At 38.4% G+C, this 13,871-nt stretch overlaps 1 protein-coding gene across 1 annotated transcript in view; it reads left to right on the forward strand.

Moving 5' to 3' along the window:
- RFX4 (regulatory factor X4) overlaps positions 1-13,871 on the forward strand; it is an 83,979-nt gene that overhangs the window by 38,858 nt on the left and 31,250 nt on the right. Inside the window, exons 6-11 of the mRNA XM_058805927.1 lie at positions 1,764-1,825; positions 6,476-6,689; positions 7,531-7,608; positions 9,445-9,608; positions 11,578-11,678; positions 13,468-13,526. Coding sequence (XP_058661910.1) covers positions 1,764-1,825; positions 6,476-6,689; positions 7,531-7,608; positions 9,445-9,608; positions 11,578-11,678; positions 13,468-13,526 — 678 coding nt within the window. The remainder of the gene's footprint in view (positions 1-1,763; positions 1,826-6,475; positions 6,690-7,530; positions 7,609-9,444; positions 9,609-11,577; positions 11,679-13,467; positions 13,527-13,871) is intronic.

A 13,871-nucleotide genomic window follows, 5' to 3' on the forward strand; every position in this document is an offset into this window, starting at 1 on the left:
AGCTGCTTTTGGACAGAGATGGTATTTTCTAAAAGACAACTGACACAAAAAAACTCCCCCCCAAAACCAATCAAAAAACTAACACAACCAGTCTTTAAAAAATCCCCTAGCCCAAAAGAAACCATCCTCAGAAAGTAGATCTTCAGCACTACCTTTTTTTCCCACAGCCTTGTGGAGCCCCCAACCCTGTCTGCAGAAAATGAAAGAGAGAGGGGTGGGATTAATGTGTAATTAAAGGGAATTTGGAAGGCTGAGATGTTGCGGAATGTTAGATCAGTAGCTGGAACAGCATGTGGTGTTCTTTAGGCAGGCTTCATTGAATCCATACAAAAAAAGAAAGAAGGGCTGCTTGCCTGTCTGCTCATTTATCAAACAGCTAGGCTGAACTTTCACAGCTCCACAGAAGTGTTTTACTGTTTGCTGAAGTTTTGTCCCAGAAATTAAAACTGAACAACCTAGTGGCTCTGAGTCTTTGCTGCATTTTTGACATCAGCCACCTTGTGCAAAGCTCTTGGAAACCAATTTAGGTCAATTTTTATGTAATACTAAGGGAAGATGGTTGTACCTTTACTAAAACCCCCCAAAAAGTACTGAAGAAATGGTCAAACATGTGACATTGTAATGTCTATATTTATATAGCACCTTTTGATCTAAATACGTGTTCCAAAGCTTTGTCATCTGTCAGGATTAAATATTTATCAGGGAGGCAAAATGGGTAATGGAGAAAAAAATCTATATTATTTAATCAATTTTAATTGACTTTATTGCTAGTTGAACAGTTATATTCCATCTTGCAGGCTTGTTTTCCTTTAATATTGGTTGGTGTTACACCCAAAGAGGAAGCATTTAGTGATTTATATAACAAAAACACAATTAAAATGGATACAGATTTTAAAAGGAAGGAACTCCTTTGCAAGTAAATCTTCAAGGCTTACTGCACTTTTTGTTGCATGACTGTTCTGGCAGAAGACTTTTCCTACTACAGCAGACCCCAGTGAGAATCTGGTTCAATCCTTGAAGGTTCTGAGCATCTCCTTTCCAGCAACAACAGCAAAGCTTTTTCATCAGGATTAGCCTGGTTGATAGAGTCTCTGGTGACTTAAGGCACAATCTACATTCATTGATTTATTTCCTTAAATGTAACTGGCCCTGAAGAAGTTTTGGTTGCAGTAGCAACATTCTTTTAATGTCTGCTGACACACTAGAGCTTGGATTCTTAATGACATCCTGCTGTTTCTGAGATCCACTTGTTTTCCATAGAGGATGAATTGATTATGAGGTATCTTTACAAATGCCATGATGAGTTTTCTTTGGTAGAGGTGATGCCCCTGTCAAAAACCGAAACTTTTTCAGAGAATCATATTTTAGGACAAGAAGTGTTTAGTGGCTGGTTTGTGAAGGTCTGTAGAGAATTTTGTTGATCCTGCAAAGTGACATAAGTAGTAGGCCAATTCTAAGTACAGTTCTCCTTAGTTAAGAGGCAGAACTAATCTCAGATTTTAAAGGTAATATGTTCTATTCCAGTAACTTCTGAAAGTATTTAAATTAATGGTAGTTAATGAAATCATAGTGAAGTTTAAAATATTTCCCCCCCTTCAGATGTGGAATAAATCAAGAGCTTTATTTCTGATTTCTCCAACCACATATTTCGTAGACATCACAGTACAGTTTTTCTACTTTTTTGTCTTAAAAGTCCATATTAATTTAAGCATTAGTAAGTGTGTGTTTCCATTTGTCTTAATATCAGCTCTATCTATTTGCAGATAATAAGACAACAGTTTCCACAACTAACGACAAGAAGACTCGGAACAAGAGGCCAATCAAAGTAAGCAGTGTATGGTATTATTATCATCTCTGACAGGGCCCCATCTGGCTCTGGCTTTACTGAACAGGGAATGAGAACAGGCAGTTCTCATTTGTGCAGTTGGGAACTTAACTTTGGAGGTTCTATTGTAGTCTTTACATTATCTTATAGATTCAGCAGTGATCCTGCAAAGGTGGTCATTTTACTGATTTGATTAGCAGTATTTTTCATATTGCTTTTTATCTCAACTCACTTTACACAATATAAAGGACATTCACACTCAGGAGTAATGGAGCCACTGTTGGAGGCTGGGAAGTAACAACAGGTTAGCGTCACGTTTCAGTCTAGAGAACAAGTGTCAGAACACTCTTTAAAACTTAGGAAGAACATGCATTGATCTAAACTGAAACTGCTCACAAACCTATATTTAACCACCATTTTTCCCATGTAATGAAATCCAACACACCTTTAGGTGACTAAAGAATTAACTTATTGCCTTGCCCAAAAGATAGGTTTTTCTGAAAACAGTTCATCCTAATTCCAGATTGAGAAACTGATTCAGAATTTAGAATGTGGTTTCTGGGATATTTGACTTTTTCCAATTGTTGATAAGTTGTGATTCTACCAATTCATGTAGAGGATACAACAATGTTTTTACACTTTTTTCTGCTTGTGGACTCCTTGAATCTTTTTGTAGCAAGCATAAGGCCCCTCACATAATAAAATCTGCTTTTCTCGCTAGCTTTCATAGAATCCTACAGAGTAGCAAAAGTGTAGTGCCTATAGATCACAAGTGAAAAACTATGGAAGGGGAAATGAAAATCTGAAGTGGTGTGTTTGAAAAATGTTGTGGGTAAAGCTTCTCTTGCAAAATAAAGCCTGTAAAACACAATATGGCTAAATGCTGAGAATTAAATATGCTATTAGGATGGAGCTTACATACTAAAGCTAGAATGAACTGCTCTTTAAAGAAAAAAAGAAACTAAGATGCTAAAAGAAATGCCATTGAAGACAACTTTACTGTGGCTCTACTACTGTGTGTAGCTCTTCTACTAACTGGTCCATGCAAAGCAGTATTTCTTTGATGGGACAAAATGTTCTTCCCCCCAGCTTGATATTTCCTTAGTTTTTATAACTAAGATTTCTTTTTCTAGAGCAGACATATTTAAGTAGCTAATTGAAATTTCATTTTAGGAATGGTCCCAAATGGAAATTCAGAGTTGCCATAATACCACTCATCAAAGCCACCAGAAACCTCTCAGGTGGAAATTCTGAGCTAGCCCAACAGCATACTAGGAAAGCATGATAGGACCATAATAAGAGAGTCAGGATTTTGTACTGAATATAAGTTTTGTGAAGACAGAGTGAAAGTGTGAACAAGATGCATTGTGGACATATTCATATGAGTACCCCCTATTGCCCATCAAATCATCCTGGCATCAGCTGCAACTTTTGTTACTTGTCCTTACATTAAATGAAAGGAGTGAGGACTGCTCTATTTCCAAACCAGAACTCCTCCACTCCAGGAGTCTCTCAGAGGGCAAGACACTCTTCATCTGCTAACTAGGGGTGTCTTGCAACTCCAAAAGCTGTTTCTTTACTCTCACTGGGACTTAATATTTCTTACACAATTTCCCTGTAACCTGCCCGCCTGTCAGAGCAGCTTTCAGGTCACATACTCCTTTCATGCCACTTGTGCAATGGTTCTGCCCCCTGTCTAGCAAATAGGGTTTCTGTCATGCACACAGAGACTACCTGTGTGCCATATTTTAAGATAAATACTCTCCTTGGTGGACGCAGCACAGCTGTAACTGAGCTTTGGTTTTGTTTTCAGAAACATCTGACTGCATTCCAGTTAATTGTTACATAAAGAAATTTAAGCATTAACACTTCAGTCCCTTTATCACCAACTGTGCTGACCAATTGCTGCCAGTATTATTTTTGTTCCACTTCCCTGCTATTGCCAAAGGGAATTCAGTCATAGAAGTGGTTAAGATTATCTGACTTCACACTGTTCTGCCTTCAGTCTTTTTATAGCACAGCTGCCTTGGAACATTACTAAGTTCAGAGCTGCGTTGGTGGTGCTCATCAGTGGAAAGCTTTCTGTTTTGCAGCTGGTTTATTGATGTGAGCAGCCAGATGCAGCTGTTCTCTGTCACACTGAGCTTAGAAACAGTTCCATCACAGGTGAGCTGTGAGAAGGCTGCTGAACATAAAAGCCAGTTTCTTCCTGTATTGTAGTCTGAAACTCTTCTCTTTCAACTCAAACCTTCAAACAAGGTGTGAGTGGAAGCTACACGGTGTGAAGGGAATTTTGCTCCTTTCTTTAAAGGAATGCTGTATATAAGAGATCAATGAGGGTAAAAAGTATTTCTCTTAAACACAAAACCAATTTTGTTGTCTGCCTATTATTCTTCTACATATCAAACTTTCAAGCCCTGTTTATTGAACTAAGTTGAAGGGTTTTTTTTCTGATAGGAATACAAAAAATAATTGGAGAATAATCTGTGTAAACTACTTCAGTGAATTTTTGCACTTTGGGATAGTAAAATTAACGAAAAAAGAAGCTATGTAAAAAAATTTTGGAGTTAATTTTGCTGCTGCTGTCTGTGTGATTTTAAACTCCATGGAAACCTCTTCTATGCAGTATACTACTAAGTGAAATATACCATGAATTAAACACTGCACAGTGAAATTCTACTACATTTTCCAGGCTTGCTTTTTTTTTTTTTCCTTCACTGATTTAGGGCAAAACTTGATACAGGACTGACTGCTGTTTAAAGTTTAAATTATGTTTAAAGTAATTGAAATTTAAATTATACAAGCCTTTCAGTCCTACATTCTCTTTTTCCCTCTTCCTGCCCTTCCCTGAGCAATTTGTGCTGCTGGCTCCCCAGAGCATTTCCTTTTGGGTTCCCCTACCCCAGATGTAGCACATAGGCCGTGTGTGAGTTTTATGGTCTTTATGTTCAGTGCACACTGCCAGGGACCAAACTGGGCACATAAACTAAGAGCTAGAGGTGTTACCCTTCAAGCTAAAATAAAAGAAAAAACAAAACAAAACTTCTACAGCTGGTGTTGTAACCCTTTGCCATTAGTTACCTGTAAGAGGTTAGGAACATTCTGGAGCCTGGTTTCTTGTACGCAATGCATGTTTTGACCTAAGATCAGATGGGAAAGTTTGGAGCCAATACTATTACTTTCTCAGGTATTGAAGCTAGGAAATTCCATTCATACCATGTCAGTGGAATGTTTTAAGAAATGTCACTTGGATTATTCAATGTTGAGTTCAAGATAGTTTTTATTTTTAATGGAAAGTAGGGAATGCCCTCAGTAAGTATGGCTAGGAACCATGTACTAGAAATTTCCTACATCACCCCAGGCCTCCTCTCAGCCCATGTCTGCTGATAGAAGAGTTTGGGCTTCCAGCTCTTTGCCACTATTTTCTGCTGGGGATTATGATATGCAGAGATCTGTAGGTGAATGACTGTGAGCAGAAAAGGAAAAGTCACCAGTTAGTTTAAACTACTATCACTTACACGCTACTCTTTAATTAATTTCATTGATGACCTTTGTAGAACTGCCTCAAGTGAATTTGTGTCCGAATGAACAGATTTGGTGTCAGCACTCTGAAGCAGTAACTGACTGAAGAGTCAAAGAAGCATCCAGAGATGGAAATTTCTTGTGCCATCATAGTGGGATCCAGAAGACAGTCTCATGATGATCTGATAGGCTATAAGCAGAGAAGGGGAGGATCACTGAAAAATCTGTGTAGGATTTGGCTGAAGCAAAAGTATACTAGCAAAGCAATCTTGTGATGCATTTTGTAGTCACAACTAATTTAGTTGATGGGTTGGGCCCCTGCAGCTGAGAAACTGAAATGAAAGTTAGGAAATTACAGGAGGGCTAAGGTGAAATCTCTGCTGCTTTGATGCAAGAATTTTGCTTGATAACCAGTGCTTCCACCAGCACCTATAATAAAGCTGAGTGGTAGTACAAACTTGTCCCACAAGGCCACCAATCTGTTTCCATAGCACAGCCACACTGTAATTCCCAGAGCAGCCTCACAGACAGAGTTAGTGCTGTGTCCTATCTCTCACCGATCAAAGCCCAGTGCTTGATGCTAGAGTATGAAGCGAATAATTGGAACAAGCCTTTCCCCCCTCTTTTATTTGAAAATTGAAGTGTTTTCAATTTTTGAAACATTTCTGATCAACTCATTTGCAATAAAGACTTGTGCTTTTCAGGGTCCAAACCAACCCTCAACAGCCTGAGAATCAGGGAGCTGAAATAACAACAGAAGGGCTGGTTCAGAGGATCTGTAGCTCTGCTTATTGCTGAACTAAAGGAGCAGCTGCACAGCAGAGCTCTGCCAACAAGTAGCATTAGGATCCTTTTCTTTTTTACTAAGAAGTTAAAAAAGTGGAAGTACATAATTTTCCTGCCCTATAACAGAGTCATCTTACTTTTACCATAAAGATTGAAAATTGGAAGCTCAATATATTACCACAGTGTTCTGCTGCTGAATCAATGCTTGTTAATAATGTATAAACTATTGTTCAGTCTTTTTTGGTGTAGAAATCATTTGCATTATCAGTTTCCCTTGCCTCTATGTATTTTTCTTTAATTTTCAAACACTCTGCTTATAAAATACACATCTCTATGTATCAGGTACCATTATTATGGGATTGCAGTGAAAGAAAACTCCCAGTATTATGATGTGATGTATTCTAAAAAAGGAGCAGCCTGGGTCAACGAGACGGGAAAAAAAGAAGTAACCAAACAGACAGTGGCGTATTCACCACGATCCAAACTGGGAACATTGCTGCCAGAGTTTCCAAATGTCAAAGATCTAAATCTGCCAGCCAGTCTGCCAGAGGAGAAGGTAACACTTTGGAAATCTTTTCTCAGGTTGTCTTGGTTTCTTTTTTCCCCCTGCTCTGGATGAAAGCTTTGTCTTATATATAAAGACTTAAAACAGGAGTAAGTTTAATAATGCCTTAATTTGATTTATGGGGGGCTGAAGTACTTAATTTAATAGGAAGAAATATCTTCTCTTAAAAAGGGGAGCTGACACTATCAGCTGTACAATATTTCTAACGCTCATGTACGTTTTTTTACATTACATACAGCAGGGCAACTTTTAAAATTATGTGACGTTTGAGAGCAACTTTTAAAATATTTAGGGCAGCCCTCTAATCTGTGAACACAGTTGATGGCAAACTGACAAACAGTTCTAATGCTTTCTTGAGTAGAGAGGGACTTAGTGAATTTCTTCTTCTAGAGTAGAAATTCAGAGAATCCTATTTGCACATATGACAAAAATGTTCTGGCTCCTCTTGGCTGAGCTTGCTAGGTTTCTGGTTCTATTCACATGTGTAGTATCAATGTGAAGTAGACAAAAGAATAGGGTTTTTTAGTTCTTTATGTCCTAATTAGGGCCACATTCTCGTCTTTGATCTCACTGAGGCTTTTTGCTCCTCTTACATTTGAAGAATCCTATTGACAGAAAAATCCATGAATTCAAAGGGAGAATTTACTTTTGAGAAGAAAACTCATCTTACAGCTAATCTAAGTACAATTTAACTTATTTCATTATTTTTGCAGTTGCACATTGATAAGATAAGGAAAAAACTTTCTTTTTCTGTGCTCTGTGTTCTGGTATTTTAAAAGAGGATTTCTTAAAGCCAAATGATCTTTTGTGTGTCTCCTTCATTCTTTTTCAGGTTTCTACCTTTATTATGATGTATAGGACGCACTGTCAGAGGATACTAGACACTGTAATAAGAGCAAACTTTGATGAGGTATGGTTAGAAACTGCAGTTGCCGTTTAATGATCCATAAGGTATCAATGGATTTGAGACCTCATTTCGTATGTTGTATTACAGACTTAGGGGTTTGTGGTGCTCAGTGCTTTTCAGGAGCAAGGAAAAATGGCTGTACTTGAGTATCTAATATGTGACTGATAGCACTAAATCTCACTTATAATGCTGGGTGAGTTGGAGGAACAAAAGCAATGAGGATGTTTTTGCCCTCTGTTCTCCAGCAGGATTAAGGTAGCAATATCCCCTTACAAGATGCTGGACAATTCAGTTCTTACAACTCGAGAAGTGTGTCCACCACAACTTTTCGAAGCTTTTGTTGGGACTGAGCTGTCTGAAGGAATTCCTCTCTGTGCTCAGCAGAGCCAGGGCAAGTGTCACAGCAACAACAGTGGGCTCTGCTGGTCTGTTAACAGCAATGCAGAGTGGTGGGAGATTACAGCCTCCCAGATATTCCAGAGAGCCGGAGCTGAACTCTGCAGTTGCTCTGTTGTACTGCAGTGCAGCTAGGAGCACACACACTGCTCACCAGTGAACACCATCTCCTAGAGATGTTTAAGGCTTGTACCTGTTCATACCTCACTGAATTTGAGGGATTGCTAGAAGTGCACACAGACAGCTCTATCATTACAGCTGAAAAATAAAATGTTACTGGAATGCAAGCAGGTTTATATTACATGAGAAGATGGCTTCTTATCTAGGATAACAAATCTGGCTATAGAGATACTGAGGACCTGATTAAAATATGATATTCAGATCCTGGAGAAAAAAAAATGGGTCTTTCAACTCTCTCTTCTGAACAATGGGAGAAAATTCCTTGCTTTTCTTCTTTAATTCTCACATTCTTTTGACTTAAATCTAGTTTTGCGCGACTGCACTAAGTCTAGAATTTTCCATGTGAGAAAAATACTTGACACATTCAGGACATTTAGGTGGACGAGTCTCAGAATAGTTTCTTAAGAGCAAGATGCTGTATTTTATTAGTTTTATCAGGATCTCTGGTAGTGAAGGGGCTGAGCATCAACAATATATAAACGGGAAATACTCTGCTACACATGGTGTGATTGCTTACTTCACTACAGCGTGTGTGCAGAAAGTTATAATTCGTGAATGCTGGTGTTCTGACCCCTGTGGAACTGATCATATCATTCTCTGAATAACACCTTTATAGCCTACATTGAATTTTTTAGAGGTATATTTTGCTGTGTCTGAAATCTCTCCTCTATTTTTGGGGTTTTTTTTTGCTTTTTGCCACTTTTTCTCCACTTTCTTTCATAGTGGAGGAAAGATAAAATCCAGAAGTGTAGTGTTTCTTTCCAAAGCAAAGACAGAAAATGGTATATTGATCCTTGTAAGCCATTTGTTATCCTCTTCTCCCTCCCTCCCTCCCTCCCTCCCTCCCTCCCTCCCTCCCTCCCTCCCTCCCTCCCTCCAGGCCTAGATTGCATTCCTTTGTACACAGGGACAGAGTGCAAAGAGAGAGAAAAAGGCTTGACATGTGGAAGCCAAAGAGCTAAACTCATCAGCCACTGATGAAAGATAAAAATCCAGTGATTTCCATGGGTGTCTCTACTGCAGTGACACAAAGACTCCCTGTCACCAGCCTCGAGTGTCTCCACACCTTTTGATTGATTATCCCATTTTGTGCTGTGTTACAGTACGAGCCTGTGCAGTTAAGGAACATGCCTTGTCTGTGTTGCACCCCATTAGCCCACCTCTAAAATAAAAGCTGTCTAAGCACGATCATTTAAAGAGAATGGTATTTGTGGCCTTTGATTATTTTAATTTTAACATTCCTGCTTCTTCTTGTGATTGCAGGTTCAAAGTTTTCTTCTGCACTTTTGGCAAGGGATGCCTCCTCATATGCTGCCTGTACTGGGTTCTTCAACTGTAGTGAATATAGTGGGAGTTTGTGACTCAATTCTGTACAAGGCAATTTCTGGAGTTTTGATGCCAACAGTCCTACAAGCCTTACCTGACAGGTAACTGACCCCTTCTAGCTCAGCTGTCTTTGTTATATTCCTTTTCTTCAAGAATGACACCAGTTCTCAGAGAGCTGCTTGCTGCCACCCGTTTTCTGACTTTAAATCACAGTGTCATTTGAAAGGAGTTGAAGAGCTTACATGCTCCTCAAAAGATGTTCAGATTTTAACAAGACTTGTATTATCAAAGACTTGGAGGGTTGGGGTTTTTTATGCAATGAAGGATACCACCTACTTTTTGGTTTCTTAATGTTCTGCTAAACCCAAACTGAATTCACTATTCCAATCCATATAGTAGATTTCAGCTGGTCTCCTCCTACCTGGTGTTCATGTGAGTCCAAGAATTCTTGTTCATAGAGGTAAAGCAGGAAAGAGCAATCCACAGCAAAAAAGTGTAATCACTGAGTGTAGTCAACATGTTTTCCCCTCTGGTTTTACTTGTGTGCTCATCAGGAAGCCATCTTTTTCTAAATAGTCTTGTACACCTTTACTATTATTTGACTGATGTGTACTTGACATGGAGTAATTTGTTAAGAGTATTGCTCAAGGAGTTTTTTTATTCGTACTGTGTGTTTAGCCCTTAAGATTTTAAGGTTTCTCTAAGCAAGGAAAATGTTTTCACAATGTTGTTCTGCTCTTCTATGTGCATTTCATGACTGCTAAAGTGAAAGTATTTTACACAAGACATCTGCTATAAGCATAGGCTGTTCTTGATAAGACATGTACATTTTTACAGGCTTTACCCCTCACCCCCCCCAAATCTATTTCATTGGAAGGATTAAACAGAACAGCAGTCCTTTTCTCAAGCTGCTTAGTTCTTTCATAGCAAATAAGGAGAGACTTGAGTGTGAATATAGACTTTTGTAATGCATATAAAGGGCCAGATTGTGGCTATTAAGCCATAGCCTGCACTGGAGGGGGTGAAGAAGGGTCTCATTGCAATGGAAGCTCCTGAAGGAAATCTTGCTGACTCAGCCAGAATCCTCTGAGATACTTCCTGGGAACACATTCTGGCTATCCAGAAAAGGCACTTTTTAGTGAGCCTAGCAGTTGTCAACCATCCCCTGTTCTCTTTGGGTGTTTCTGTGGAGCAGAGCAGGCTGATGTTTATTTTACTGCCTTGTTTTCCATGCAGTGTACTAGGAGTACAAACAGAAAAAGCTTCTTGGTTGAAAGGGTGAAGTTCCTTGTATCTTTTCTCTCTCATTTTTGCATTTCTAACATTGCTACAGGCAGTGCAGCTTTGTCTGTCAGAGCCAACTCTTAGGATCCTCTGCACAACACTCTGCAACTGTTCCTGGGAACTGTCATTTTTTACTGAGGATTCCAATGAGAAGGGCAGAATGAGCTGCCTACCAAGTTTAATAGGAAATGATGGAACCATCAGGAAACGGTAGCAAGAAAGAAGAGAGAAATTTCACTTGTCTGGGAAAGTTCCAGTCCTGTGAAGGGCTAAGCAGGCAGGTCCTGCTGTACCTCCAGTTCCCACCCTTGTGTGGGCTTGGCCTGAAAATTCCTCCCCACCACCATCATCTCTCACTAACTGGCTCTGGCCTGCAGCAGAATTGCTGGTTGCTCCACTTGAATATCCCCTTGTACATGTGTATAAATGTGGGCATAACTGACCTGAAATCCAAGCTTTGATTTACTGTCTTCTTTAAACAGTTGTGAATTCATATTTGTGGAGAGTGGGAATGATTTTATTTAAAATAAAAATACTGTTTGTAAGTATCAAAGCAATTGCTGAACAGAGATGGGAAGTTTTGACCATGGTAATAAATTTTGCCTTTCTTGCAAAAGTTGTCTGAAGTTTCAGAAATTTTTCTTCATGCCTACAAACCAAAATATATTAGCAACACTGTATAATAATGAGTTGTAAATAAATGACTCATGGTCTTCACACGTTCACAGCTTTTATAGTGCAATGCACAGAGTAAACATGGTGTGATGTTGTGATTTCTTTTTTCAGTTTGACGCAGGTGATCCGAAAGTTTGCAAAGCAACTGGATGAGTGGCTGAAAGTAGCTCTCCATGATTTACCAGAAAACCTACGAAATATCAAATTTGAGTGTATGTATTACTCAATTTCTCTCCTGTTAAACTGGGAAGGATAATGTTTATTGATCACAAATTAATTGGAAGTGAGACTAGTGTTCTTTTAGGAATTAAAACCTGTCATCATTATAAATCTTGCATTCACTTAGAATCTCCACTTGTTAATGAGAACTGATCTCATTTAGTGAAATGAGGCACCATTCAAAATGAGAATTTCTTTTCCTTTCTTGTGGATTCTGATAAGAAATTAATTTTGTTGATAGTAAGCAAACATTAAGGATGATATTAGGCAAGGAAAATTATTAAACAAACCCTTAGGCTAGCAGAATTTGAATACAGCTTGAGGCCCTTGCTCAAAAAAGTGCCAGAGTTAGAAATGAAGGAGATCAAATTACCCTGTCACCACAGGAAAGGGCACTAGTCCTTTTCAAATGTGCTTTGTAGATGCCTGCAGTGCACATCACCTATTGATAAAGCCTGCTTTATTTCACAGCTCTCAATTCTTTGCCTTTCATGAGCACTAAATTCCACACCACAAAGTTAAAGGGGAAAAAAAAAAACTAATTTAGGAGAAGGATTAACTATTTTGATCAGCGTGGAAAATTAGGTGAATATGTTACTGAGAACAGTCATGGAAGTTGGAACAACTAATTTCAGGGTGTTTTGAACTGTTTACTAATTTGTTTTAAAAATTAAACAAAGTCTGAACTGCAGATATGCTTTACCACATCTTTTTTCAGTTCAAAAATATCAAGAATCTTCAACAGCAAAATCTTTGCCAGTCGTACAGGCAGACAGAAAGAGATGGACAGTGCACTCTCTAGTCCTTCTCAATCCATATTTTTTAACTGCCTTTATGCATAGAATGGAGGGAAAGCTTACTCTGTGACCACATATAACATCTCTTTGGATAGATCTGCAAATAGAGTCCTTTCATATAAGAAAAATACTGTGTGCACCCTGACTTTTACATGAGACTTTGTTGCTTCTGCAGCTGTTTCCTCATCATCGGAATTTGTGCCAGTGGAGGTACTGACAGAAGGAACTGCAAGCTTTGGTCATTTTTGCACTTCCCAAGACACTGATTTCAGACAAAGAAGTGCACAATATAACATTTTAAAAGCTCATTTTTCAAGAATAGGAAATATCTTAATACAAGGCCCATATCACTTGCAAACAAAGAGCTAAACTGGGAAAGAGGACTGGCAAGTACCTCCTGGACCATTTCAGCCCATAATGTATTAGTATGTCATGCAAATTGTTTTCAGAAACTTTGATCAAATTCTACCTGAAACTGGATCAGAGTTTAGCCCCTACTAGTCCAGTCAAAAGGCTCCTCCAAAACTTAATTGCATGAAGATTTAGTAGCCTTTTCTCATTTCCACATACAGCGTAGCTATTGTTATTTTATGCGCAATTTTTCTTGCACCAACAATTTTCTTTCTGTTAAATAGTTCTTTCTGTTCTCTAGCTCCTTTGTGTAGCAAGAGAAAATTTGCTATGCTGAACAAGCAAAACTTTTCCATGATCCTGTGTTTCTCTTGTCATGTCATTATTCACAGCGTCTATAAATAATTGCTTGTAATATGCCCCAGTAAAATTGATTGAGATTTAAGGGTTTAGGTCAAGGTTTAAATTAAGTTAAAGCTGGGCTAGCTGAGTGCATTTCATGTAGCCAAAATTTTGTATAGAAAACTGGATGTATATTTTGTTGTTGCTGTTGTTCTTGTATAATTTAATACCTTCTGAAGTAATTATCCTTATTTAGCACAGTATGTAAATATGTATCTCTTCTTTCCTGCAGTGTCCAGAAGATTCTCACAAATACTACGGCGACAGACATCACTAAATCATCTCTGCCAAGTAAGTATTTCAATTACCCAGATTTGATGAATGCCCTTTTTACTGACTTTTCAAATAATTTTATGAGTTGACAGGTTGGACTTTATTCAGAGGAGGAGATCACATTAGCAGTTTGTCTCCAGCTTTTCTAGATAACTGGCAACCCCTGATCACTAAATTCAGCAGGGTACTTTCATGAAACAAAATTATTATTTGGTTTGAAGAGATGGTTCATTTCCAGGAAATAAATGAGAGACATTCCATTGATTTCAGAGCTGCTTGTATTAGGCCAGTTGCAAAGCAAGAAAAATTTATACATGCCCAACAATACATTCCAAGTCTAATTGTATGTTATAAATGAAATGC

This window comes from Ammospiza caudacuta, chromosome 5 (assembly GCF_027887145.1).
Source record: "Ammospiza caudacuta isolate bAmmCau1 chromosome 5, bAmmCau1.pri, whole genome shotgun sequence".
In the NCBI taxonomy this organism is placed as follows: domain Eukaryota; kingdom Metazoa; phylum Chordata; class Aves; order Passeriformes; family Passerellidae; genus Ammospiza; species Ammospiza caudacuta.